The sequence below is a fragment of the Ailuropoda melanoleuca genome, chromosome 8 (genome assembly GCF_002007445.2).
Source record: "Ailuropoda melanoleuca isolate Jingjing chromosome 8, ASM200744v2, whole genome shotgun sequence".
NCBI lineage: Eukaryota > Metazoa > Chordata > Mammalia > Carnivora > Ursidae > Ailuropoda > Ailuropoda melanoleuca.
In genome coordinates, this window is record NC_048225.1 from 54,843,819 (window position 1) to 54,871,727 (window position 27,909).

Below are 27,909 nucleotides of genomic sequence, written 5' to 3' on the forward strand. Positions count from 1 at the left end.
ATGATAATAAAACAAGCAGATGTAGCAAAACATTAACAGTTGGATTGTTATATAAGAGAACGTCTGTGCTGTTCTCTTTGCTTAGAGTACTCATTTTCTTCTTTCCTGACTTCTAGAGAGTGGAGAATTTCTAGAATAGTATCTTCTGATAGACAAGAAGAGAGTGAAATCTAGTACAAAGGTGTAAGTTTGGGGAGTAAGGACAGTTTCCTCCATAGTAGCAGGACTAGAGGTAGAATATGAGGGCACACATGTAGATCAGTGGATTGATGTGGTGAGAGCTTGTGGAAATTCTCTCTCATTGCTTTCTCTCGCATTGCTTTGGTTTTCTGTGTTGTAGGAAGCAGGGTTTGTCAGCTATTTTAGATCCATTTAATTAGAATATTTGCATATTTATTAAACACCTATGTGCCAGCTAGGCACTAGGAATACCAAGATAAGTGACATAACCTTGCACTTGAAGAGTGTATTACAATTTGAGACACACTACTGCTAATTATAGTGCATCACCAAATGCCCTATAAAACGTATCAAGAGACTTTAACATACATGTCTTTTTTTTTTTTTTAAGATTTTATTTATTCATTTGACAGAGGGACAGCCAGCGAGAGAGGGAACACAAGCGGGGAGAGTGGGAGAAAAAGAAGGCAGGCTCCCAGCGGAAGAGCCTGACGTGGGGCTCGATCCCAGAACTCCGGGATCACTCCCTGAGCCGAAGGCAGACGCTTAACGGCTGAGCCACTCAGGCTCCCCTAACATACATGTCTTTTGACTCACTTGTTCCACTTACAGAAATCCACAAAATCCACCTAAGGAAATGACCCTCAGTGCACAAAATATTATGCACAAAGATGTTTATGGCAGCATTTTTCACAGCAGTATAAAATTTGAAAAATACTTATAATTTTAGCAGTTTGGAAGTGGTTACGTGAATTATCGTAGCAATTGACAAATTGGTCATAAAGTTATTTTACATGAAGTTTTTAACAGTAAGGCTAAATTCTTATCTAATATGAAGAGAAAATAGTAGGCTAAGTTTAAAAAAAAAATACAGGGGCGCCTGGGTGGCACAGCAGTTAAGCGTCTGCCTTCGGCTCAGGGCGTGATCCCGGCGTGATGGGATCGAGCCCCACATCAGGCTCCTCCACTATGAGCCTGCTTCTTCCTCTCCCACTCCCCCTGCTTGTGTTCCCTCTCTCGCTGGCTGTCTCTATCTCTGTTAAATAAATAAATAAAATCTTAAAAAAATAATAATAAAAAATAAAAAAAAAAATACAGGATGAGCCCAACCAAGTAAAAGCAAGTCATTAAAAAAATGCCTTTTAAAAAAATTGTTTAGTTAGGTATAACATATACACAGAAGTGCACAAATTTTAAGTGTACTGCAGCTTGATGAATCTTCAGACTAGTCTCACCTGTATAACTAGCACCCCTCTCAAGAAAAGTTCTTTTCAGAATCTTTTGTTTATAGTCTTACAGTGTCATCTTGCAGAAAGAAGAATGTATCCTTTAAACTTTTTTTTTACAGGCAAGTATCAATTGAGGAAGGAGAAAGGAAAGCCAAAGAGCTGAATGTTATGTTTATTGAAACAAGTGCAAAAGCAGGATACAATGTAAAACAGGTAAGCGATCTTGGAGTATGGGTTGAGGTTATCAAATTGAAAAACAGTATTATGAAATAATTGTGTGAGTATTCTCTGCTGTAAGATTTTCTTCTAGCTAAGGTAACAGCAGGCCTCATGAACTAGCAACATATTACACAGTGAAAAAATACAAATGTGGGATAGTTTTTGAAAAAGGAGAAAAGGCTTGACAAACTTCAGATTGTGCATAGGACAGCTATTTCATTAAGACTGCAAGATTGTAAACTTACCTTATCCTCACTGCATCCCTACTGCATTGTTTTAAGGTAAAGATTTTTTTTTTCTTTTTTTTTTTTTTTTTGTTAGAGTTTAAGACGAAAGCAAGCATTTGCTGTCGGGAATGGTATTTTACCTATAGTTGTGAAAGTATATTCTGGTTACTTTAATAACGTGCTGTTGTTTTAACAGTGTTTATAACAGTGTTTTGGGGGAGCAGGAAAATATGAGGACACCTCATATTATCAAACTGTTTTCTAAAAGATAGAGTAGTGGTCCCAGATTTATAGGATTTTCAAACCAGTAAATTATTTTTTTCATTTCTAGGTGATCAATAGAAGGTTAAAATAAAATCATTTAAACTGAATAAGTTGAGCTTTATGAAAAATTCTTCACATTGTTTTCTCTTTTTTCCCCCATATCTCCTTGCCTTGAAATATTTTAATTTTGAACTGTCACTAATTCCCTCCCTGTAGTATACTGTTCATGGCTCTAAATCTTTGCCCATGCTGTTGTTCTCTTTGCTTAAAATACTCAGTTTCTTCTTTTCTGACTGATACCTACTCATCCTTTCAGGTTTCAGTTTAGGTATCAGTTCTTCAAAGAAATTTTTTTGACATTCTCTACCATACCATACCTTCAGGCTATTTTATTTAGCAATAAATGATACTTTCCTGTGTTTTCTCAGACCCCTTACCCTTGTGAAACCATTGTCCTGGAACTTACCATGTTATGTTGGAAATACTTCTCCCATCAAAATTATATATTCCCCGAACCTACCAATGTCTGTGGAATTTAGAAAGTGATAAGTATATGAACTCATAGGAGCCACAGACAGTTTAAAAACTTGAGTAATAGAAAGCATAGTTATTGTTGCTTATCACTGTTCTAGGACAAAGCAGTGGGTAGCTTCATCTAGCTTTCATTTTACTGACATTTTGATAAGGATATGAATGAGCTCGTTCCTTATAGGTCAAAGTATGGCCTTCTCTGGGACATGTTTCGGTCTGGATTAATGTCTGAAGGGATTGCTATGGCCTCCTAAGCCTGACTCATAGTTTCGGAAGTCCCAGATCATCAGCATACAGTGGTCACTAGTGATAGCTAGTATCTTCATTATAGTTAATTGCTTCTAAGTTAACTCTCAGGATGTTGAGAAAATGAGATTTGTCCTTCACTTGCTGTTTTATAAACACATGCAGTTTTTTTAAGCATAATTTCCATACTACAAAATTCACTTGTTTTTAAATGTACAACTCAGTTTTTTAGTGGATTTAAAGCATTGTGTAACCATTACCACAGTCTGATTTTAGAACTTTTTCAGCACCGGGCACATAATTTTTTCTAAAAGCCTGACCTATACAGACAGATACAGCTTGCCAGTGATAATGAAGAGAGAATTCTTTTACAAAATAGTCTTACCCTGAAATCAAAACCTATTTGCTATTTTATTATTTTTCTTTATTTAGATGATATGTCTGAACATGTGATTTTGCTGAAGTTCCTGATTCTATTGGGACTTGATTTTATTATTAAATATAAATATGATCATAATTACTGTTTTCAAATTTTGGAAGAGAGCTGCCTTTTAATTTTTTTTAGCTTCTTTCTTAACTCACAAAACCATTACTTTGTATTTTATAGGGAGTACCATAGTATATTAGAATTTTATTTCAATATTTATAGACCTTTGCTTTGTCATCTTATATAATTCAGTTAAGACAAAAATCCTGAGGGCACCTGGGTGGTTCAGTCAGTTAAGCATCTGCCTTCACCTCAGGTCATGATCCCAGGGTCCTGGGTCCCACATTGGGCTCCTTTCTCAGCCGGGAGTCTGCTTCTCCCCCCCTTCTCATGCTTGCTCTCTCAAATAAAATCTTTAAAAAAAAAAAAGACAAAAATCCTGGAAACACTCCCTCTTCCCCCTGCCAATTGAGAGAGTGAAACCAAAAAAAGAATTTAAATCTTACGTTAATAAGCACATTCAAATATAGGTTAAAATCTTCCCTTTGTCAGTGATTAATCATGGAATATATTTCTATCGTGTGGGAAAATTACTGTACTGATTTTAAATATTAGCTAAGAAACAAAACCATTCTCTTTGCTATCACTTGATATGTTAGGTATATGGAAAAATTCAGATTTTCCTAAATGAAATCTAAATCAAATCTACCAAATGACCACTGTCCACTTCCTGGCTCTGGACAATTCACCTTGTGTGGTTGAGTTCAGTGCTTATTTTGCAAATCTAATGTTTATCATGCCATTGGAAACTTTGGCAGTAGGGGGGAAAATTGGTAACAAAAGTTTTCCCTAAGACAGATTGCTTCTGAAATTTACACAATTTACTTACTGTTGAGATTAGGAATGTATTTTTCCTCCATCCTATCTTTGGTAGAGAATAGAGTACCTGATACCCAAACAAAGGTAAGAAAGGACAGAGAATTGCTTAATGATTTTAAACTTTAATGTGCATAATAGTTACCTAGAAACTTATATAAAATAATAGGTTCCTGGGGCACTACTTCTGGATACTGGTACAGTAAGCCTAGGGTAGTGCCCTAAAAATTACATTCTTAGCAAGAATCTCGGGGGATTTCTCATGCAAACTATACTTCATATAAAGACTATTAAGCCATGGAGATGATTGAGGGAGTATGTCAAATCTATTTAGTTTGATAATTGTTCGGACCAATATTAATTCTCTAATCCCTGCTAGATACAAAAGACAGACTTCCTACATTTAAGAGGCTCAGTCTTATGTAGAAGCCAAATTCATACATGAGGAATTAAATATTATGTATTCCGGTGCCAAAATGTGTCTTTGTGGGGGTGCCTGGGTGGTTCAGTCGGTTGGGTATCTGCCTTTGGCTCAGGTCATGATCGCGGGGTTTTGGGATTGAGCCCCAGGTTGGGCTCCCTGCTCAGCAGGGAGTTTGCTTCTTCCTTTCCCTCTGCTGTTCCCCCTGCTTGTGCTCTCTCTCTCTCTCTGTGTCAAGTAAATAAATAAAATTAAAAAAAAAAGATACCTACTCTTACTGATTCTGCTATATTAAGGCCTTGTCTATTGCCTTGACTTCTAGCATAGTTTATTAACTGATAATCTGCCTTAAATCTTGCCCCACTTTAGATTACCCTCCATCCTGCTATCAATGATTGTTTTAAAATGCAGATTTAATTACTTACGAATTTTATCCTGAATTTTAAACAAAGTTCTTAGTATGCTATGCCCTGCTGCTCAAAATCTTGATCTTTGGCCACTATATACCTGTACTACACAGCTTAAAGTCCCCCAGGTTTACTGTGTTCCCATATTTCCATTGTATGTTACTGTCTGTCTTCCAAAATAATGTTCCTGTAATTTGTAATTAAAAACTTGGTTCGGACGTAATCAAATGTAGATCAGGTGCCTTTCCTAATTATTGAAGTAGCACCCCTTCTTTTAATATAGAAGTTTTTTGTCACTTCTGCCTCCTACCATACTGAACTCCGTAAATGGAAAAAAAAATATCTCTTAGGGCATAACATGGCATAAAAATATCTCTTAGGGCATAACATGGCAACTCTAAGTATCTGCTCTAATACTGTATTTTTTGAGCAGATATGCTATATATTTTTTGAGCAGATACTTAGAGCTACCATGTTATGCCCTAAGAAAAAAACCTATTTAATGAGGTTGACTCTGTCTTAAGAATTTTCTAAGACAGACTGAACAAGCTTAGAGAATCTAGGTTACATGAGGAATTATACTTCAGTATTTTCACCACAATTTAGATGTAAATATTCCTACCTCTTGAGTTTCTTTGAATTCAGCTAAACATACATTGAATTTTTTTCTCCATTAACTATTTTATTGAGGTAAACATTTATGTACAGTGAAATGTACACATCTTAGGTTTACATTGAGATGGATTTTGATAAATGTTAATGTAGATGTATTGACTTACATCAGTGAAGATATAGAAATACGTTATTTAATTTCCAAATAGTTGGGGCATTTCTAGATCTCTTACTGTTACAGCTTCCGATTTAATTCTGTTGTGGTCAGAGACAATACTAGGTAACATTTTAGTCATTCATAATTTATTGAGATTGTGTTAATGGTCTAGCATATGGGCTGTCTTGGTGAATGTTCCACTGGAAAACAATGTTTTTATATAGTTGTCAGGTATAATGTCTTATAAATATCAGTTATATGAAGATAGTTGATAGCATTTTTCATAAATAGTCTTACTAATTTTTTTTGTCTGTAGTTCTATCCGTTACTGAGAAGGGGGGGTATTAAAATCTACAACATTTGTATTTGCCTATTTTGCCGTTTAGTTCTGTCAGCTTTTACATCATGTGTTTGGAAATTCTGTTACTGGGTACATATATATTTAGGATTGTTATTGTCTTCCTAATGCATTGGTTGTTTTTTGTTTTTTGGGGTTTTTTTTAGTGTTAAGAAAAGTTCCTCTTTATCTTTAATAATACTCCTTGTCTCCAAGTTTTTATCTGATCCTAATATAGCCACACCAATTCTCTTATTAGCTTGTTGTTTGCTTGGTGTATCTTTTTCCTTGTAAAGTAGGTCACTGTTAGATGGCATATAGTTGGATCTCACTGTTCTTTAAAACCAGTCTGAAAATCTCTGCTTTTTAATTGGAGTATTTGGTTTATTTAGATTAAAGTAATTTTTTTAAAGATTTTATTTATTTATTCATTTGACAGAGATAGAGACAGCCAGCGAGAGAGGGAACACAAGCAGGGGGAGTGGGAGAGGAAGAAGCAGGCTCATAGCGGAGAAGCCTGATGTGGGGCTCGATCCCACAACGCCGGGATCACGCCCTGAGCTGAAGGCAGACGCTTAACCGCTGTGCCACCCAGGCGCCCCTAGATTAAAGTAATTTTTAATGTAGTCGGGTTCATGTCTGTTATTTGTTCTTTGTTATCTGCTTGTCTGTCATTTTTAGTTTAATCAGATATTTTTGTATTGTATTTTAACTCTTTTAGCTAAACCTTTCATACCTTTTTTAGTGATTGCTCAGGGATTAAACTAGAGTTAATATACCATTTCATCCTTTGCACCTGTGTACTTTTGCTTTGTGTTATTGTTGTTACGTATTTTACATTTACATATATTATGAACCCTATAATAGATGTTTTAATTTTTGCTTTAAACAGTAATTAAGAGAAGAAAAAGGACAGCTTTTTCTGTTTACCCATACACATATTTACCATTTCCAGTGCTCTTCATTTCTTCTTACAGATACAAGTTTCATCTGGTATTATTTTCCTTTAGCCTAAATAACTTTATTGTTTCTTATTGATGTCTCTTAGTGATGAATTTGCCCAGCTTTCACGTAGTCGAAAAGACCATTTGAAGAAAAATTTTGAAGAATGTTTTTGTTAGTTATTGAATTTGAGTCTGACAGATACTTCTCTTCCACTGCTGTAAAGATGCCATTTCTTTGTCTTCTGGCTTCCATTGTTTCTAATGAGAAGTGAGCTCTAATTTGTATGTAAAGTGTTATCTTAAAGTATTTTTTCCTCCCTCATTTTCTTTCCTCTTCTGGAATTCCAATGGCACATCTGTCAGATAGCTTGATATTGTCCCACTGGTGCCACAAGCTTTGCCCATTGATTTTTATCCGTTTTTTACTCTTTTTAAGATTAGATAATATTATTGATGTGTCTTCAGGTTCACCAGTCCTTTTCTCCCATATCCAAAGTGCTTATTAAGTCCATCCAGTGAATTTATCATTTCAGATATTGTACTCAGTCCTAGGTTTTTTTCTTTATATCTTTAAGTTTCCATTTCTCTGTTGGAGTATCCCATCTGATCATTGTGGCATTGTTACTTTCACGACCTTGAACATATTTATAATAGATGCCTTGAAATTGTTGTCTACTAATCCAACATCTGAGTCACCTCTGAGTCTGTTTCTGTTGGTTATTTTTCTCTTGCCTCTAGGTTAAATTTTTCTGTTTCTTCATGTGTCTAGTCATTTTTGGTTGTATGCTCAGCATTCTATATAATACAATAGAGACTCTGGTTTCTGTTATTTTTCTCTGCAAAATGCTGAGTTTTATTGTGGCAGGTTCCTATATTGCTGGCTGATCACCTTGAACTTGTGGAGTCTTGATATTATGTTTTGTTTGGGTGGATCAGGGTAGGAAGCCTGAGGTATTAAGTTTTTCTGTCTTGTTGGTATTCAAACTCTAAAGTGCTCTAAAGTGTATCGCTGGAGGAGGAAGTAACTAAAATCTCTGCTCATTTCTTCCAGCCTTCTAGCTGTTGCTTTCAGATGGGCATCTTGCAGTCTCTCCTACATATGTACCATTGAAGAATCAACTGAGATTTGCAGGAAATTTATGTGTAGAATTTAGGGTTCCTCTTGGCTTTCTCCTTAGTTATTTCCTTCCTCAGTCCAGCCACACTAGCAGTCCACTGACACAGCAAAACTTTAAAATTCTAGTTTTCTGCATGAGTTGTGGCCACCTCATATTGCACAGGCTAGGAATGGCTCTTGGGAAAACCTGTATAAACATGGATCTTGGGGCGCCTGGGTGGCACAGCGGTTAAGCGTCTGCCTTTGGCTCAGGGCGTGATCCCGGCGTTGTGGGATCGAGCCCCACATCAGGCTTCTCCGCTAGGAGCCTGCTTCTTCCTCTCCCACTCCCTCTGCTTGTGTTCCCTCTCTCGCTGGCTGTCTCTATCTCTGTCAAATAAATAAATAAAATCTTTAAAACAAACAAACAAACAAACATGGATCTTACCTAGTGAGCATGGGTTCCCTTCTTCCCAAGGTTGAATTCTCCCTAATTTGTATCTGCTTTGTGTTGCCCTTTAGAGCCTTCAAATAATTGTTTGTCCAGAGTTAATAATTGTGATCTGCAAGAGTGTTAGTCCCATATAAGTTAGTCTGCTGTTACCCAACCTGGAGGTGATACTAAACTTATGGGGGTAGGGGCACCTGGGTGGCTCCGTCAGTTAAGATTACTGACTCTTGATTTCAGCTTAGGTCATGATCTCAGGGTCGTGGGATTGAGCCCTGTATCTGGCTCCTTGCTCAGTGAGGAGTCTGCTGGAGATTCTTTCTCTCCCTCTGCCCCTCCCCTCTGTGTGCACGTGCACTCTCTTTCTCTCTCAAATACATAAATCTTAAAAAATTAAACTTATAAGGGGTAAAATAATACCTGATAAATGTAATAACTGAGACTTACATACTTAGGTTTTTCTAACATGGAAGGCCAGTTTATTCCTGGATTCTGTGTGTTATTTAGCATCAAAATAAGTGGATTTTTGACTTAAATTATATATTCAATAAGTAACACATATTAACAGAAATTACTATGAAGAAATAATCTCAGACCCCTTCTGGGATATTGTTGTAGGTCAGTCACAATTCAGAAATGGTGCTGGTATTCAGAAATTTACCAAGTAAATTTCATAGTCCAGTCACCGTCTTGGAAAACACTGGGAATCACAGTCTTACATGCCTGTTAAATAAGCACTGCGTGTGTTTGCTCAGCTGTATATGTTTGCGAAGTACAGTTACTTTTGGTGATTGTGCATTGTACTCATTTTATTTGAGAAAATCATGTGCTTTCACTGGAAGTTACATGGTAGTCTTTTTGTATAGATGTGTTTATCAGTATTAAAGGTACCATCTAGTTGTATTTTCTACATACAGAGATATTTTCTAGCTTTCTGCTAATGTGCTAATTGGATTCCTCCCTACTCCCTTGTATACTGGGTTATAATACACATAATAAAAGCTGAAAATTGACTTTCTCTACTGCTCTGTTTACTTTTTAAACAGTTCTAGGAAAGATTTCATTAGTGATGCATCATTAATGTCTGACTATGTTTCAAGTGATTGGGCCTAAAATTTTCGGCTTAAAATAAATTTATTCCTGACCAGTACTGCTACTTTTTCTTATTTAAAAATGTTCTGTGCTTAACCCCTCTGCACTTTAATCTTGTATAAACACTTAACTCTAAAACTCTGTTTATGTCTTAAAGAATATTGTTAGTTTTTTTTTTTTTAATAAAAATACTATCAGGCCTAGAACTACAATAAATAATAATACCAAGCATGATCATTTGTATTACATATTTAGATTAGATATTAGATTAGATATTTAAGTAATATTAGATATTTAAGTAATATTTTTCATTCCATTCAGTATTTCATAGAAAAATAGCCTATGTAGGCACCTTGGTGGCTTGGTTGGTTAAGCATCCAACCTTTGATTTCAGTTCAGGTCATGATCTCAGTGTCATGAGATAAGTCCCTATGTTGGGCTCTGCACTCAGCAGGGAATCTGAGGATTCTCTCCTCCCCTCTCTGCCCCTCCCCCTATTCTCTCTCTCTAAAATAAATAAATAAATCTTTTTAAAAAAAGCATGTCGTAAATATTTTAATCCTTACTTTTCTGTTTTTTAAAATGCAATAATATTGCTGTCTTTTGTGAAAGTGGTATGGTGTTTAAATTGCTGGAGGATGGGGCGCCTGGGTGGCACAGTCGTTAAGCGTCTGTCTTCAGCTCAGGGCGTGATCCCAGCATTCTGGGATCGAGCCCCACATCAGGCTTCTCCGCTAGGAGCCTGCTTCTTCTTCTCCCACTCCCCCTGCTTGTGTTCCCTCTCTTGCTGGCTGTCTCTCTTTGTCAAATAAATAAATAAATAGATAGATAGATCGATTGATAGATAGATAGCTGGAGGAAATGGTAATGAGAAGGTAATTATTTAAGGCTTCACCTGACTTTTCATCTGAGAGTTAATACATTCTTCTAATAAAGTATTAAGTGTGTGGGGGTGTCACCTTTCTTATTATATTCTTTAATTTTATAGTACTGGCAATTGGGAAAAGAAGACAAACACTTCTTGATCTTTAACTTCTAAAACCATCCAGTGCTTGTCAGAAAAAAAAGATTTGTTTGAAAGAAAACTAGTGGTAGCTGATGTACATCAGTGCTAACAGATCAGTGAAAACTTACATACGTACAGTGGGGTTATGCACATGTGCACGTGTGTGTGTAAATTATGTTATACCTGTTGAGAAGCATATGTACTTAAAGTTTTGGTGGGGATAGTGACTCCTCTACATCATTATGTCCCATTCTGCCATAGTTTTAGGCTTATAACGGTCTTCATCTTATGCTTTTATCATGTACCTTAATTCACAAGTATCAATTACCTGCAGTCTGTAAGACCATTGTAATTTCTTTGGAGAATTTAAAGTTATGTAAAATATGATTCTTGATTTCTAAAAAGCTATTGATAGACTTGAGGAGAGTCACATTCTCATGAAAATTATGTAGTAAAGGGTTAGGTAATATGTGATAAATGCCTAGCCAATACTACAGAGACAGTAAGATCCACAGAAATTATTGAGATGTAAAATCAGGGCTGTCACAAGGAGGCATATTTGTTGAAGAAATGAATTAAGATTACATATAGATAGGATGATCAAGGGAGGCCCCATCTCAGTCATCTGTGATTCCTAATAAAGCAGAAGCCTTTGTTAGCGTATCATTGGCATTTAAGAAACAGGTTTTCCTCTAATGATTATTTAAAGCAACTTAATCCCCTAGGCACATATTACATATTATTTCTGTAAGGATAAAACTTTGCTTTTTGTAAAGATTTTCCTTGGCTCATTTTAGGGTGTCCTGGGTTGAGTTTAGTGGCATTGATTCCTTTAATCTAATTGCAATATTTTGAGGGAACACCAAGTTTTTAAAATACAGTGGTTAAAACTATAGATAAAATTTTTTAAGTCCAAGAAAATAGATTAAGTTTTTATGTCTGTGATATGTGTGTGTAATAGTATTTCACGAAGCAGATTCCTCTTACCCAGGATTGTTAGCTGTTTCTTCATAGAGGCGTTTCCACAATGCTTTTCCATATAGAAAAAACTTCCATTTATACTAAGCAGTATAAGGTAGTAGAAAAAAAATGTGAACTTCGACATCTCAGTTCTGCTATTTATTTGGTGTATGGTAAACACTCTTTTTAACCTTAGATTTTTATTAAATGAGGATATTAATATCTTCCTCACAAATTACTGTGAGGATTAAAATGAGAAAACGTGAAGATTCTGACAAAGTAAGCACTCAATATTAAGCTTTTTTGATTACTTCACACTCCTTACAAATTAGTGTTACAGCGTAGGTCTTTAACCATGACTGCACATTAGAATCATCCAGAGATCTTTTAATGAAACACTGAGGGCCCCACTCCACCCCAAATTAATTAAATCTATCTTTGTGGGTGGGACCCAAGCATCTGGTTTTGTTTGCTTTTAGTTTCCCAGGTAATTCTGATGCATTAGGTATTGAGAACCATTGGTATAGAATGAAGGACTTTACACATAACCTTTCAAGGAAACGTAAATATTTCTGATTACTTTCGAAGGTAAAAATAAGTTGACTTCACAACTGTAGCCCCCTTTTTATTAGAATGTAAGGATTAGGGAAATTAATATCCTTGAGGTTACAAAGCTATAATAATGGGGTAGTTAGTAATACAGTTTCTTGATTCGAATTTTATACTATTTCTAGAAACCCATTAAATACTGTGTTATATTATGGGAATAGGTAGACAGGTAAGAATATAACAGTACCATCCCTGAAAGGCCTCTTTAATTATGTACATTTTTTAATGCATCAAAACTTGTAAACCATTTTACTCCATTTTCACAGAAAGTAAACCTTCCCAGTGCCTCTGCCACAAAATTTGTGTGTGTATGTGTATGTATATATATATATATATATATATAATGTTTTTAAGATAGCCTGTAATAAACTTTGATATCCTTAGGGGTGGGAAAGATTGTGCATTTTGAACATTTAAACAGTTTAATAAATATTTCATGTCAGAAGCAAACTATGAGATCTTGGGAAGATTTCTAGATATTCTAAGTAAGAACATTTCGGTTCTGCCCTAATACTTTCAGGTCTTTCCCAACCCTCACACCTTTTCCACTGGTTTTAAATAGCTTCTTAAAGCAGAATGTTAACACCTGTTGGCATTTTGTTATAGTCTTAGAATTCCCTCCAGAATTTTATAACATTTGGAAAAATTTTCTCTTCCCCTAGCCCACAGGACCATGAGTTATTATGACCGGTCTATAGTAGAAATAGAGCTACTGTTTATTACAGACTTTCTGTATCAGTTCTAAGCAGTTTAGCTAATAATCTCCCTTGATTGTCACAGTAATCTAGTCAGTTATGTAAACTACTATTTTAAGCCCATTTTACAGATGGGAAAACTGAGGAACAGAGAGATGACCTATCACCTAAGTAGCCTGCCAAGAATATAAACTTTGCACTTCACCTTTTAGTTTTTAGCTTTTTGCCATTCTGTCCTATCTTTAAAGCACTTTCAATATGTGATTTTTAGATCTTTGTAGCCATAGTAAAACAACCAGAATCACTGATAAAAGTCCTAATGCAACCTTTTGTTTTTAATGCTTTCCTTTGCCCAGAGGACAAAGTTTGTATCCTTTCCATATCTTTTCTTTGACTGGCCTTAAATATATAGAGCTTCCTTCTAATCCTTTTACATATTTTGTGCTCTAGCCAGTCTGGACTGCCTAAACATTCTTGAATATACCTTGTGCTTTTCTCTGAACATGGTTTGAGCATTTGATTGTCTAGCAGCTGACAAATGTGGCACTGTATCCCAAATGGGATACAAATGGGCACTGTGCATCCCAGAAATTCATTCTATAATAGTGATATTCAGTCTTGGTCTCAGTAATTTTAACACTTAGCCATCTAGCCTTAACGTATAGTCCGCACATTTCTGATTTCAGTAGTTTCAAGGACAAGGGAAAAGAATATTGAGGCTAATGACTAACTTTGATATATCTTTAAAATGCTACTAAACCTTATAGAGCCAAGACAGTTACACTTTTTCTCAAGTCTTCCCTAATCCTACCCCACCAGGCTATTGCCTACAGATAAAAAGTTGTTCATTTTCTATATTCCTTTCCCTAAACAGATTATGTAGTAGAGTTCTAATCTTTCATCTCTGGTCTTCTGTTGTTTCTGTTCCTTCTCATTTTAACTCAGCGACATTTGTGAAGCACTTAAGTTCTGAGAGCTTTTGCATAATAGTATGTTTTTCAGCCAAGTGAAATACTTAAACTGCCTTTAAATCCCAACTGAAGTGTCACCACCTAAAGAATTTTTCCCAGTGTCCTGAGAAGGCCCTTCTATTCTCATATCATTTTATTTTTCCTTGGTTTATAGCACTTACCACATAAGATAATGGATTGTTTGAATCTTTCTCTCTTACCAGACTGTGAGCTCCTTGAATTAAAAAGCTACATCTTGTTCATTTCTCTGTCCCTAGAAAACCTGAGACAATGACTCAAACAAGCAGGTATTTAATACAAGGGAGTTATATCACACATGCATTTAACTTTTAGGAATTTTATACTGCATGCCAAAAAGAGAAATGATTGAGATAATCAGCCAGTTTCACCTTCCATTCTACCCAGTGAGTATATGCCCTAGTATTAGGCACATAGTAGGAGGTTCAAGTCTGTTGTTCCTTCAGTTTCTGTTCCCACATGCCTCTCAGAGTGACCATCTCGTCATTCTTGAGTGTGATTCTCCTTTTGAGGATAATTTTTCATAAATCATACCTCAGACACAAGTCAGCCACTTCCACTGGTACTTTTTCTAGTGTTGGAGGAAAAGCCATCTGCGTTGGATTTGAGAGTTAGTGTGTTGGTCTCTAATGTAGTGCTTTTGTAAGAAATTATCCAGGGTAATTTTGAATAGAATGACTTTCACTATATACTCACTGCCTTTAGATACTAACCGTTTATAAAAGATAGGAATGCCACTTTACAGTTTTTCTAATTGAGCAATCTTCTATCCTTACTCTACGTTGTTATAGTATGTTTTTATGACTCAAATGACATTTTGCTGCTTACTTCTTAGCTGTGTGTTCATGCCTGATCTCACCAGTTGGAAAGTAAGGATCATATCTTTATACCTCTTTGTATATGGCATACAGCATATAGTATTTATAAAATAAGTAGACATTTTAATATGCTTTCATTATGCTAAGGTGTAAGTGAGAAATAACCCAGAAGCCGTATCTTTTAACTTACCATCCAGTGGTCATCCACTTGCACTTGATACCATTTGCTAAATTTTCCTTTCCAGTTATCACATTTCTTTTTTCCACAGCTCTTCCGACGTGTTGCGGCGGCTTTGCCTGGAATGGAAAGCACACAGGACAGAAGCAGAGAAGACAGTATCCTTTTTGTTTCATCACAAAATTTTATTATTAACTAGTCTTTCGAGCTGTACTTGGTTGGCTAAGGAATATTATGCTGTTGCCTTTTACAGCCAGGAATTAATGGCTTAGGAGCATGGAAGCTCCAGGGTTTTTATGGCAAAGAGATCTGGTGGTTCAAGTGTACCATTTGCAGCCTGTGGCTCGCTACAGTTAATCAATGAGAGGGTTTGTGTTTGTTTCCTTGCTTGATTTTTAATGAACAGGAAACTTAGAATCCCAGCCTTCTGCCTTTTAATTTTGAGTCCTTTTGGCTCTGGGCTTTTCCCCTACAATATATATCATATTTTCCTCCCTTTGTTTTTCTAACATTCAAGCTTTCTGCTTGGCACAGGCAGGAAATAACTCAGTCTGGAGTTTTATTGTGGCCCTTGCTTTCAGAAAGAGGACATAATAAAGCACACCTAATAATAGTTATTTTAAAGAATTTTTAAGTTTAATATTTTAATTGTTTTATATTTACCTTTAGTGCTTTTCCATATGCATTTTTATTACGCCATAGAATTCGTAGCACTTTGTATTCAGCTTTTCCCACTGCTAAATGTTTTATGTTTTCTAAGCCTTTATTACTTTTAATAGGATAATATGTTCTACAGAGTTGAAGTCCCATCATTCATTAAATTCTTTTCCTTTGCTAGAACTCTTTGTGGGCTATTTTCAGATTATTATAGATAATCCCATAAGGAGCATTGTCTTTCACATGGTTTCTTGCTCCTGTAATTTCCTTAGAACAGAGTCCCATGAATAGGGCTTAACCTTATTCTGACCCTTGTTGCATTATAGTAGATATAGGTGAGTTTATTTCATTTGAGCACCTTGTACAATAAACTAGCTGTATAGGAAATAATGACTGTATCCACTCTGAAGCCAATAGGAATGGAAGGGGCTTGCAAGAGATGTCAGTGTTAGCAGAATTGGAATTGCACTTTCCCATTTATAGCTCCTTAACTTTTGTTTCAGTGATTGATATAAAACTGGAAAAGCCTCAGGAGCAACCAGTCAGTGAAGGAGGCTGCTCCTGCTAATCCCATGGCATCTTTAACTTTTCTCCAGAAGCTCACTGCTTTGGCCCCCTTACTCTTTCATTGACTGCAGTGTGAATATTGGCTTGAACCTTTTCCCTTCAGTAATAATGTATTGCAATTCATCATTGCTGCCTGTCTCGTGGAGATGATCTATTAGCTTCACAAGCACAAAAAAGTCAGTGTCTTCATTATTTATATTTTACAAAACGCCAAATGGTTCCAACATATTCCAGTGATAACTTTAAAAATTAGATACATTTTCTCAACTTTTTTTTCCTTTTCGATGTTAGGATAATGTACTTGAAAATGATGGAAATTTCAGCAGTATGTGGTTTGGGTAAGGAGCAGTTGTTCGTAGCAGCACTTGCCTACCTACTTGATCTCTCTGCTTTTCTCATCTGTCCCTTACTGCATTCCCTGTTCTTACTCTCTCTCCCTCAGAACAAGTGAGGTATGACAGAGCAGCAGTCAGACCAAGCCCATTGGATCCTTCAAATTTACCGATACCACTTGCTCAAGCCTTGGTCCAAGACGTCCAAAATTATTATTGAGCAGTGGATATAAATTACTTAGGCTTTATTTGGGGCAAAAACTCAACTATCATGGTAGGCAGCGCTTGAATAAGACAAGGGTTCTGTTGCATCTTCAAAATGAGTCCTAATGAACACACTGAGTACTTAACAAGTTAAGTGAACATAAAATGTGTTTCAGACCAAAACAGTTGACCCTTTCACATGTTAGTCTCTGGGAGAGAAGGATAACAGTGCTTCAGAGCATGTTTTTAATACTGAATTCTTCCAGTGAATTATTTCTCCCAGGATTTTAAAATTGCGAGATAAAGTTACTCTCTTTCTTTAAAAAAAAAAAAAGAAGAAGAAGAAGAAGATAAAGAAGAAAACTTTTGTAAGCAATAGATTTCTCTTGGGTTTTCTTTCTTTTTTCAAAAAATTCTATGCAGGCAAGGCACTATAGAAATCAAATTCCTTTAAGAAGAACCAGTGAAAGAAATTAAACTTGACGCCTTGATCAAAACTACAATAACCAGTAGAAACAATGATATCTAAAGTTTACCAACAAAAGAATCCTCAACAGAATAGTAGATACTTTGCTCAGGACATATGAGGTCAAATTGAAAATAGAAACAGTTTTCTTATAAGCCCCTAGAGGCAGATCTGGAAAAGCATACATAGAAGAGGGAAAGGAGAGAATGGAAATAAAACTCAATATTATGCAGATTTATGCCTTATTTTTTAGTGTTTTTTTTTTAATGTTGGGTCTTTCAGGCTGGTTTTGCTTTTTATTAGCTCTGTATAGTTTGGTTAATTAACCAGTGATTTAGTTTTATATTTAAGCTACAATTAATCTTTTTTCTTTGGTGATATTTATTTCTTCGCCTTTCTTTTTTTTAACTACTTTCAATTTTTAGATGTTTTGTCCAAATCTATTTAGAGCTTCATCACCATGGCAATATATATTTCCCTTAAAACACTGTAAACAAATATACTAGGAGTGCACCATTTTAATCTTTACTAGTTATTGTGAGATTGCTGTGTACGTTAATAAACACATTTGTAAATACATTGTTTGCAGGAAGAAAATTTCTGAGTTACAGCTCAGGAAAAGCCTGCTGAATTTACGTTGTAAGCATTACTTAACACAGTATAAAGATGAAAAGACAACAAAAAATAATTCATACTTCTTCATCCCCTCATTGCAGCAAAACCCTTAACTGGGAGAACCTTATTCCCCTCTTTCCTCTTCCTTCTCCAGTTCCCACTTATTGTCACTTTGTAATATTCAGAGAGCACTTGGATTATGGGTCTGAATAGAGAAATGCTTTCAGATAATCATTAGCCCACATACCAGTAACTTATACTCAAAGATGGGATGGAGTTGTAAAGTGCTTTTATATAATACAATATTATTGTTAAAGGCAAGGGTTGACTCTTCTGTTTTATTTTGACATGGCATGTCCTGAAATAAATATCAATTCAATATGGCAGATGGGTCATATTCTTTATTTGGAAGAAGTTGTGATTTCTGACATGAGGGTGATTGTCTTCCTACACTGTAGTGTTTGACTCTTTTTATGTATCTTTAAAACAGTAACCAGTTATGCTGCTTTTTAATATTGGTCCTTTTATTTGGCTTGGGATTCTTCAACTGAAGCAGTGAAATGTGTTCATAGTCCAGATTTTTTTTAATAAACAATTTTGCTGCCAAAAAATATATAAATAAAACACAAACAAAAACAATTATTGACTTGGTTTTCTATTCCCGCCAAGGTAGTAAATTAGCATGAGTTTCCTACTTCCTCCTTAGAACCATAAAGGGAATTTGAAATCCAGAAAAAGAACAGCAATAATAAGAAACCCCCGGGGTTTCAACTTTTCAGAGTGAGGGAGAGTGGCTACAACTTGAAAGACAGGGCCACTGATGGAGGCGATAATATAGTGGTTTATGTTCTGCTTTTGCCTCCTCCTAACCCACCTTGGCCTAGGGACAGGGACAGCAAACTACTGCCCTCCCATGAAATCCAGCCTGCTACATGTTTTTAAATCAAGTTTTATTTTAACTCACTACAAAGGTGGAGTTGAGTAGTTGTGACAGACCTTATTGCCCCAAAAGCTAAAAATATTTACTGTCTGGCCCTTTACAGAAAAAGGGCCAACTTTGCCTTGGCACAAATGATAGGTATTTCCCTTACAGAAAGGGAGGCCACAGGCCAGACTACTGGTACAGGTGTCCACAGGGGTAATATCAGGGCAGTGTAAAATCTGTGATAAGTGAGGAGTTGATGAAAATAGGGGGAGGAGTGACCTGCCTGCCTTAGGCCTTTCACTCACTCTCTAACCCTTCCCTTTAAAAACTTCAGTTAGTGGTCTGTAATCTAGGTGGCTGCATCCTGCAAGAGCTGCTTCTTCCTAAACTAGTTTAAAGGTAAGGCTCTAAAATGTGTGGTTTAGTGGGATGTTACTCAGTGGGAGCAATTATATGTGGTCTTGTGGTTCCTGCAACTCTGTCACGGTTTGTCCCCTCCCCTCCTAAAACACTTGACATTCTGGTCTTTGACCCTTGCCCAGTATACCTTCCCAGACTTGTTAACATATACCCCCAGGAAAATTTGGACCTACAAGCTAGAATATTTGGCTGAAACTGCCTCAAAAGAAAAAGTGAATACCATCTGAAGCAGAAATATTTGAAAAGACCAGTAATTTAAAGATGGCATGATAAATATTAGAGAATATATTAGCAATATGGAACAAGAATCATAAAATAAATATAACTGTTAAGTGTGAAAAATACAATAGTTGAAATAACACGTGAGATAGATGGTAGACTACATTCCACTGATCAGTGAGAACATTAAATTGAGGAGCTCTTTCCCTAGAAAGCAAAGAAATAGAAAAGATTAAGAGGATAATAGTATACATAACATCTGGTAGCAATTCCAGAAAGATAAAACAAGAAGAACTCAAGTACTGAAAATGAAGATAGTATTTATGATAATCATCTGCATGTCTTGTGAACGCACCTTCTAAAATTGTTCCTGATTCCTGCCTCCTGAATTTCATGCCTTTGTGCAATCCTTTTCCCCTAAGCGTAGGCCGGACCTGATAACTTGCTTTGAAAGAATAGAATACAGCAAAAACAGTAAGATGTCACTTTGAAGATTGTGTTATGAAAAACACTTGTTTTCCAGTCTCTCTGACTCATTTGCCTCTGTGCAGCAATCTGCTGTGTTGTGAGCTGCCTGTGGAGAGGCCCACATAGTAAGGAGCTGACAGCAGGCAGGCTCCAGCAAGCAGCCAGTGAGGAGCTGAGGTCCCCAGTAAAACAGACTGCAAGGAACTGAATGAAAAGCCACAGACAGAAAATACTTGTAAATTTTATGCTTGACAAAGGACCAGTATTCAGAATATATGAAGAACTCTCTTGACAGGAAAACAATCCAATGGAAAGGTAGAAAATTTGGCCAGGCACTTCACCAAAGAAGATAGACAAATGGCAAAAAAGACATGAAAAACGTTTGACATCATTAATCACTGGAGAAATGCAAATTAAAACCACAGCAAAATACCACTACACACACATTTAGAAAGACTAAAATTTTAAAAGACTCACCATATCAAGTGTAGGTGAAGATGAAGAGCGACTGGAACTGTCATACACAGTATGAGATTTTGGAAAAACAGTTTGGCCGTTTCTTAGAAAGTACATACACTTACATAACCTAGCTATTCCATGCCTAAGTATTTACCCGTGAGAAATGAAAGTGTGTGTCTATACGAAGACTTGCACACTCATATTCATATCTTGTATTAGCCAAGAACTGGGAACAACCCAAATGTCCATCAAATGGTGAATATATAAAAAACTGAATGCATACTATGTAATACAGTGTGTAGTGCAGCAGAATAAACTGTTGATATATGAACCTCAATACAACCTAAGTGAGAAAAGTTGGACAAAAAAGTACATATTTTATGTTTTTGTTTTGTAAAATTGTAAGAAATGTAAACTCTCCTGAACAACTCAATTTCAGCCCCTGGTAATCTCTGTTCTGCTTTCTGTATCTGAATTTGCCTATTCTAGGTACCACGTGGAAGTGGAATTATACAGTATTTGTCCTTTGTATGGGGCTTCTTTCACTTACCATGTTTTCAGTGTTCATCCATGTTGTAGCACGTATCATAATTTCATTCCTTTTTATGGCAGAATAAAAGTCCAAGTTCCGTATGTAATTTTGTTTATGCGTTCATCTGTTTGTAGACACTTGGGTTGTTTCTACCTTTCGGCTGTTTGAAATAATGCTGCTAAGAACACTGGTATACAAGTACCTGTTTGAGTCCCTGTTTTCGTCCTTTTTGGTGCATACCTAGTGGTAGAATTGCTGGATCGTATAATTCTGTGTTTAACTATGTGTAACTTTTTGAGGAAATGCCAAACTGCTTTCCGCAGCAGCTGCACCATTTTACATTCCCACCATCAGTGACTGTATCTGGGTTCCAATTTTTCCACATCTCAACACCTTTTATGTTGATTTTTTTTTTATAATAGTCATTCTCATGGGTGTATAGTGGTATTTATTTCATTGTGATTTTGGTTTGCATTTCCCTAATGACGTAATGTTAAACATGCTTCCTGGTCAGTTGTATAATTTCTTTGGAGAAATGTCTTAAGTCCTTTGCCCATTTTTAAATTGGGTTGTTTATTGTGTTGTTGAGTTATAGGAGTTCTTTATATAGTCTAGATATTAATTCTTTAATAGATATATGGATTTACAAGTATTTCCTCTCATTCTGTGAGTTGTCTTTTCACTAGAGTCCTTTGATGCACAAAAGTTTTAAATTTTGATCAAGTTCAGTTCTTTTTTTTTTCCTGCCTGTGATTTTGGTGTCATACGTAAGAAATCATTGCCAAGTCAATGTCATAAATATTTTCTCCTGTGTTTTATTCTATGAGTTTTATGCTTTTAGCTCCTAGGTGTAAGTCTTTGATCCATTTTGAGTTAATTTTGTATTCTGTGTAAAATAAGGGCCCAACTTCATTCTTTTGCATGTGGGTATGTTTTCCCCAGCAACATTTGTCAAAAAGACTATCCTTTCCCCGTTGAATGAATGGTCTTGGCACTCTTGTTGAAAATCAGTTGTCCATATGTGTAAGAGTTTATTTCTGAGTTGTCTGTTCTGTCCCATTTGTCTATATGTCTGTCCTTATGCCAGTACTATACTGTTTTGATTACTTTCGCTTTATAGTAAGTTTTGAAGTCTGGGAATGTGAGTACTGCAACTTGTTCTGATTGCTTTGGGTAGTATTGTTATCTTACTATTAAATTCTCCAATCCATGAACACAGGATGTCCTTCTGTCTTAGTCCATTTGGGCTGTGATAACAAAATAGACTGGGTAACTAATAGGGGCGCCTGGGTGGCTTAGTTGTTAAGCGTCTGCCTTCGGCTCAGGGTGTGATCCTGGAGTCCTGGGATCGAGCCCCACATCAGGCTCCTCCGCTGAGAGCCTGCTTCTTCCTCTCCAACTCCCCCTGCTTGTGTTCCCTCTCTCGCTGGCTGTCCCCCTCTCTCTCAAATAAATAAATAAAATCTTAAAAAAAAAAAAAAAAGACTGGGTAAGTAATAACAGAAGCTTATTACCCATGTACTTCTGGAGGCTGGAAAGTCCAAAAGCAGGGCACTACTACAGTCACTTCTGGTGAGGGCCCTTTTCCTGGTTTGTTGCCTGCTTCTTGCTATGTTCTCATGTGGTGGAAGGAGCAAGGGATCTCTCTGGAGCCTGGAGCCTCTTTTTAGAAAATACCCCTCATGGGGGCTCCACCCTCATGATGTTAGCACCTCCCCAGCCCCACCTACTAAACCATCACGTTTGGGAGGATTTCAATATATGAATTTTGGAGAGACACAAACATTCAGACCATAACATTCTGCCTCTGACCACCCAAAATTCATGTCCTCATATGCATAATACATTGATTCCATCCCAAAGGCCCCCAAAGTCTTAACCTGCTCCAGTGTCAACTTCAGAGTCTCCAGAGTCCAAGTCCAAAGTCTCTAAATCAGATACGGGTGAGATTCAAGGCAAATTCATCCTAAGGCAGTGGCTCTCCAGCTGTGAACCTGGGGAAGTCAGTGTGCTTCCAAAATACAATGATGGGACAGACATAAGATGAACACTCCCAATTCAAAAGGGAAAAAGAAGAAAGAATAAAAGGAGTAACAGGTTCCTAGCAAGTCCAAAACCTTAAGGCACACTGAGGCAGGGTTCTGCATTCTGGAATAATGGGTGGCTGTGCCCCAGTTCTCATAGGTTGGAGTCTGGTGCCTGTGGCTCTCTGGAGGTGGAATCTCACCCCAGTGTCTCTTCTGGTTTGGTGTTTTGAACATAGCCTTGCCCCCATGGCTCCACTGGGCATTGCCCTAGTGGGAGTTGTCTCATATGGCCTGACCCCAAAGTAGACCTCAATCTGGGTTGATACCACAGGCTCCTGGATGGTCCATCCTTTGGAAATTAGGTGTAGATAGTCATACCCGACACGATAGATGCTACCAAGGTTTATCATTTGTGCCCTCTGAAGGGGATCCCACTGGGGCCTGCCCTACACCTGAGGCAGGTGAAGTGCCATGTGCCGGAATTTGGGGAGCAGAGCCTGCTATGTGAAGGGGTGCCAGGCGTCGGACATCTCTCCTTTGAAATCCTGCCCCACAGGCCCTTGCTCTCTGAGACTGCAGTGGGAGGGCCAGCTTGAAGATTTCTGAAATGCCTTAGAAGTCATACTTTCATTGCTTTGGAGAATAGGTCCTGGCTTCTGTTTAGATGGCCAACCAGTTTCCCCATGTCTTGATGAAGATTTCTTAGCTTCTGTGAAATGGTAGTCTCACACCAGTCTTTCAAATCTGGCCACACCCTTTGTGTTCTCTCCAGAAATTAGCTTTCTTATTCTTTCAATACTGATAGTCTGAGAATTTTCCAAATTTTACATTTCTGCTTCCCTTTTGATTAAGAATTCCACCTTTAGGAATTGTTGAATCAGTACTTAGTGCTCATCACAGTAAGTGCACTCTGAAACTAATATAACACTATATGTCAATTATTCAAATAAAAAACAAGTAGATATAAATGTAGAACAAACTTGGGGGGGAGAGGCAAAACAGGTGAATGGGATTGAGAAATACAAAATTCAAGTTATAAAGTAATTCACAGGGATGAAAAGTACAAGGTAAGAAATGTAGTCAGTAATATTGTGATGACTGTATGATGACAGATGGTAACCACACTTGTGAGCATTTTGTAATGCATATGATTGTTGAATCACTATGTTGTACACCTGAAACTTATAATAGTATATGTCAGTTATTCTGCAGTTTAAAAAAAATTCCACCTTTAAATCATTTCTCTCTTATATTTTACTGTAAGCATTCAAGAGAAGTCAAGCTACTCCTTCAACATTTTGCTTAGAAATTCCTTCAGCCTGGGGCGCCTGGGTGGCACAGCGGTTAAGCGTCTGCCTTCGGCTCAGGGCGTGATCCTGGCGTTATGGGATCGCCCCACATCAGGCTCCTCTGCTATGAGCCTGCTTCTTCCTCTCCCACTCCCCCTGCTTGTGTTCCCTCTCTCGCTGGCTGTCTCTATCTCTGTCAAATAAATAAATAAAAATCTTTAAAAAAAAAAAAAAGAAAAAAGAAATTCCTTCAGCCAAATACCAATTCATCACTCATAAATTGTACCTTCCACAAAAAACCAGGGCATGAACACAATTCAGCCAAGCTCTTGGGCACCTTATATTAAGGATTGCCTTTTCTCTGTCAGAGACCTCATCAGAATGGCCTTTTTCATCCCTATTTCTACCACTATTCTGGTCACAACTGCTTAAGTATTCTCTAAGATTGAAGCTTCCTCTACAGCTCTTATCTTCTCCTGAGAAGTCAAGAGAATTAATCCATTCACGGCAATCAATGTAGGATTTTTCTAGCATGCACCTCCAAACTCTTCCAATCTCTGCCCGTTACACAGTTCCAAAGCCACTTGCATATTTTTAGCTATTGGTTTTAGGAGCAATCCCACTTCTTGGTACCAATTTTTCTGTCTTAGTCCTTTAGGGCTGCTCTAAGAAAATACTACAGACTGGTTAACTTATAAACAGATATTTATTGCTCACAATTCTGGAGCCCAGAAGTCCGATGAAGTTAGGGTGCCAGCATAGTCATGTGAGGCCCCTTTTGGGTCACAGAGTTCTTGTATACTCACATGGCAGAAAGGGCAAGGGATCTCTGTGGAGCCTCTTTTTATGAAGTAACTAATCCCATTCATGAGGGCTCCACCGTCATGATTTAAGGACCTCCCTAAACCCTTCCTAGGAATACCATCACCTTTGGGGGATTCAGATTTCAATGTATGAGTTTTGAGGTGGACAAACATTCAGACCATAACACATGCATCTATTTATATCTTTTAAATTCTTTCAGCAGTGTCTCAGTTTTCAGCATACAAGTCTTTCACCTTTGGTTGTTAGGTTTATTCCTAAGTATTTTATTCCTTTTGGTGCCATTGTAAGTGGAATCTTTTTCTTAATTTCCTTTTTGGATTGTTCAGTGCTAGTGTATGAAATGCAACTGATTTTTATGTTGATTTTGTATCCTGCAACTTTGCTAAATTTATTAGCTCTAACAATTTTTTTGTGGAATATTTGGCCTTTTAACATACAGTTGACCCTTGAGCAATGCAGGGGTTGGGGCACTGACTCCTGTGCAGTCCAAAATCTGCATGTAAAAAACAAGTGTTGGCAAGGATGTGGAGAAAAAGGAACCCTTGTGCAGTGTTGGTGGCAATGCAAACTGGTGCAGCTACTGTGTGTGGAAGACAGTATGGAGGTTCCTCAAAAAGTTAGAACTACCCTATGATCCAGTAATCGCACTACTAGGTATTTACCCAAAGAATACAAAAACACTAATTCAAATGGATACAGGTATCCCTATGTTTATTGCAGCATTATTTACAATAGTCAAACTATGGAATCAGCCTAAATGTCCATCGATAGATGAATGGATAAAGAAGTGATACACACACACACACACATACATACATACAATGGAATATTACTCAGCCATAAAAAGAATGAAATCTTGCCATTTGCAACAACATGGATGGAGCTAGAGAATAAAATGCTAAGTGAAATAGAGAAAGACAAATACCATATGATTTCACTCATATGTGGAATTTAAGAAACGAAACAGAAAAAAAGAAACAAAAAAACCAGACTCTTAACTATAGAGAACAAACTGATGGTTACCATAGGGGAGGTGGGTGGGGTAATGAAACAGGTGATGGGGTTTAAGGAGTGCCTTTGTGATGATGAGCACTGTGGTGTATGGAATTGTTGAATCACTATATTATACACCTGAAACCAATATAACACTGCATGTTCACTGGAATTAAAACAAGTCTGCATATAACTTTTGAGTCCCCCAAAACTTAAGTACAAATACTACTGACCAGAAGCCATACCAATAACATAAACAGCCAATTAACACACATTTTGCATCCTGTTTGTATTATATGTTGTATTCTTAAAGTAAGCTAGAGAAAAGAAAATGTTAAAATCATAAGGAAGAGTATATATATTTACAGTAATGTACTGTATTTATTGAAAAAATCTGCATATAAGCAGACCCATGCAGTTCAAACCTGTGTTGTTCGGGGTCAACTGTATGAGATCATGTCATCTGTAAACCGAGATGATTTTATTTAATCCATTCCAATTTGGATGCCTTTTATTTCTTTTTCTAGTCTAATTCCTCTGGCTGCAACTCCCAGTACTATGTTGAATAGAAGTGACAAAAGTGGGCATTCTGTCTTCTTTCTGATCTTAAGGGAAACCTCACTTTGTTCTCTATAGTTAAGAGTCTGTTTCTGGTTTGTATCTTTTTTTCTTTGTTTTGTTTGTTAAATTCCACATATGAGTGAAATCCTATGGTATTTGTCTTTCTCTGACTTTTTCTTTTAAAGATTTTATTTATTTATTTATTTATTTATTTATTTATTTATTTATTTATTTATGAATGAGAGTGAGGCGGGGAGGGGCAGAGGGAGAGATTCCCAAGCAAACTCTGTGCCCAGCATGGAGCCTGATGTAGGGCCCGATCCCACGACCCAGAGATCCCAACCTGAGCCGAAACCAAGAGTAGGCTCAACCAACTGAGCCACCCAGGCACCAGGCTCCCCTCTGATTGACTTATTTCACTTAGCATTATACTCTCTAGATCATCCATGTCATTGCAAATGGCAACATTTCATTCTTTTTTTATGATTAATATTCCATTGTGTATATATACCACATCTTTATCCATTCAACAATCAATGGACACTTAGGCTGCTTCCATAGTTTGGCTATTGTAAATAATGCTGCAATAAACATGGGGGTACCTGTATCCCTTTGAATTAGTGTTATGTATTCTTTGGGTAAATAGCCAGTGTTGTGATTATTGGATCATAGGGTAGTTCTATTTTTAACTTTATGAGGAACCTCCATACTGTCTTCCTCAGTGGCTGCACCAGTTTATTCCCACCAACAGTGCACAAGGGTTCATTTTTCTCCACATCCTCACCGACACTTGTTTTTTGTTTTTTTATTTTAGCCGTTCTGACAGGTATGAGGTGATATCTTATTGTGGTTTTGATTTGCATTTCCCTGATGATTAGTGGTGTTGAGCCTTTTTTCATGTTTCTTTTGGCCGTCTGTGTGTCTTCTTTGGGGAAATATCTGTTCCTTTCTACTGCCCATTGTTAACTGGATTATTTGGGGGTTTTTGGTGTTGAGTTTTGTTAAGTTCTTTATATATTTCGGATACTAACCCTTTATTGAATATGTCATTTGCAAATGTCTTCTCCCATTCAGTAGGCTGTCTTTTGGTTTTGCTGATTGTTTCCTTTGCTGTACAGAAGCTTCTTATTTTGATGTAGTCCCTATAGTTTATTTTTGCTTTTGTTTCCCTTGCCTCAGGAAACATCTAGAAAAATGTTGCTGTGGTCAGTGTCAGAGAAATTACCGCCTACAGCCTCTTTCAGAATTTTTATGATTTCAGGTCTCCCATTTAGGTCCTTAATCCATTTTGAGTTTAATAATTCTTTAAGTGTTTGGTAAAATTCACCACTGAAGCCATCTAGAACTGGGCTTTTCTTCATTGGGAGGTTTTTGATCACTGA

The 27,909-nt window shown here is 36.9% G+C and overlaps 1 protein-coding gene across 2 annotated transcripts in view; it reads left to right on the plus strand.

Moving 5' to 3' along the window:
• Window positions 1-18,195, plus strand: part of RAB6A (RAB6A, member RAS oncogene family) — a 70,999-nt gene extending 52,804 nt beyond the window's left edge. For both annotated transcript variants that reach the window (XM_034666361.1, XM_002915318.4), the window contains exons 6-8: window positions 1,529-1,622; window positions 15,060-15,126; window positions 16,129-18,195. In XM_034666361.1, the coding sequence (XP_034522252.1) occupies window positions 1,529-1,622; window positions 15,060-15,126; window positions 16,129-16,193 (226 nt within the window). In that variant the 3' untranslated portion in view covers window positions 16,194-18,195. The remainder of the gene's footprint in view (window positions 1-1,528; window positions 1,623-15,059; window positions 15,127-16,128) is intronic.
• The last annotated feature ends 9,714 nt before the right edge of the window (window positions 18,196-27,909 follow it).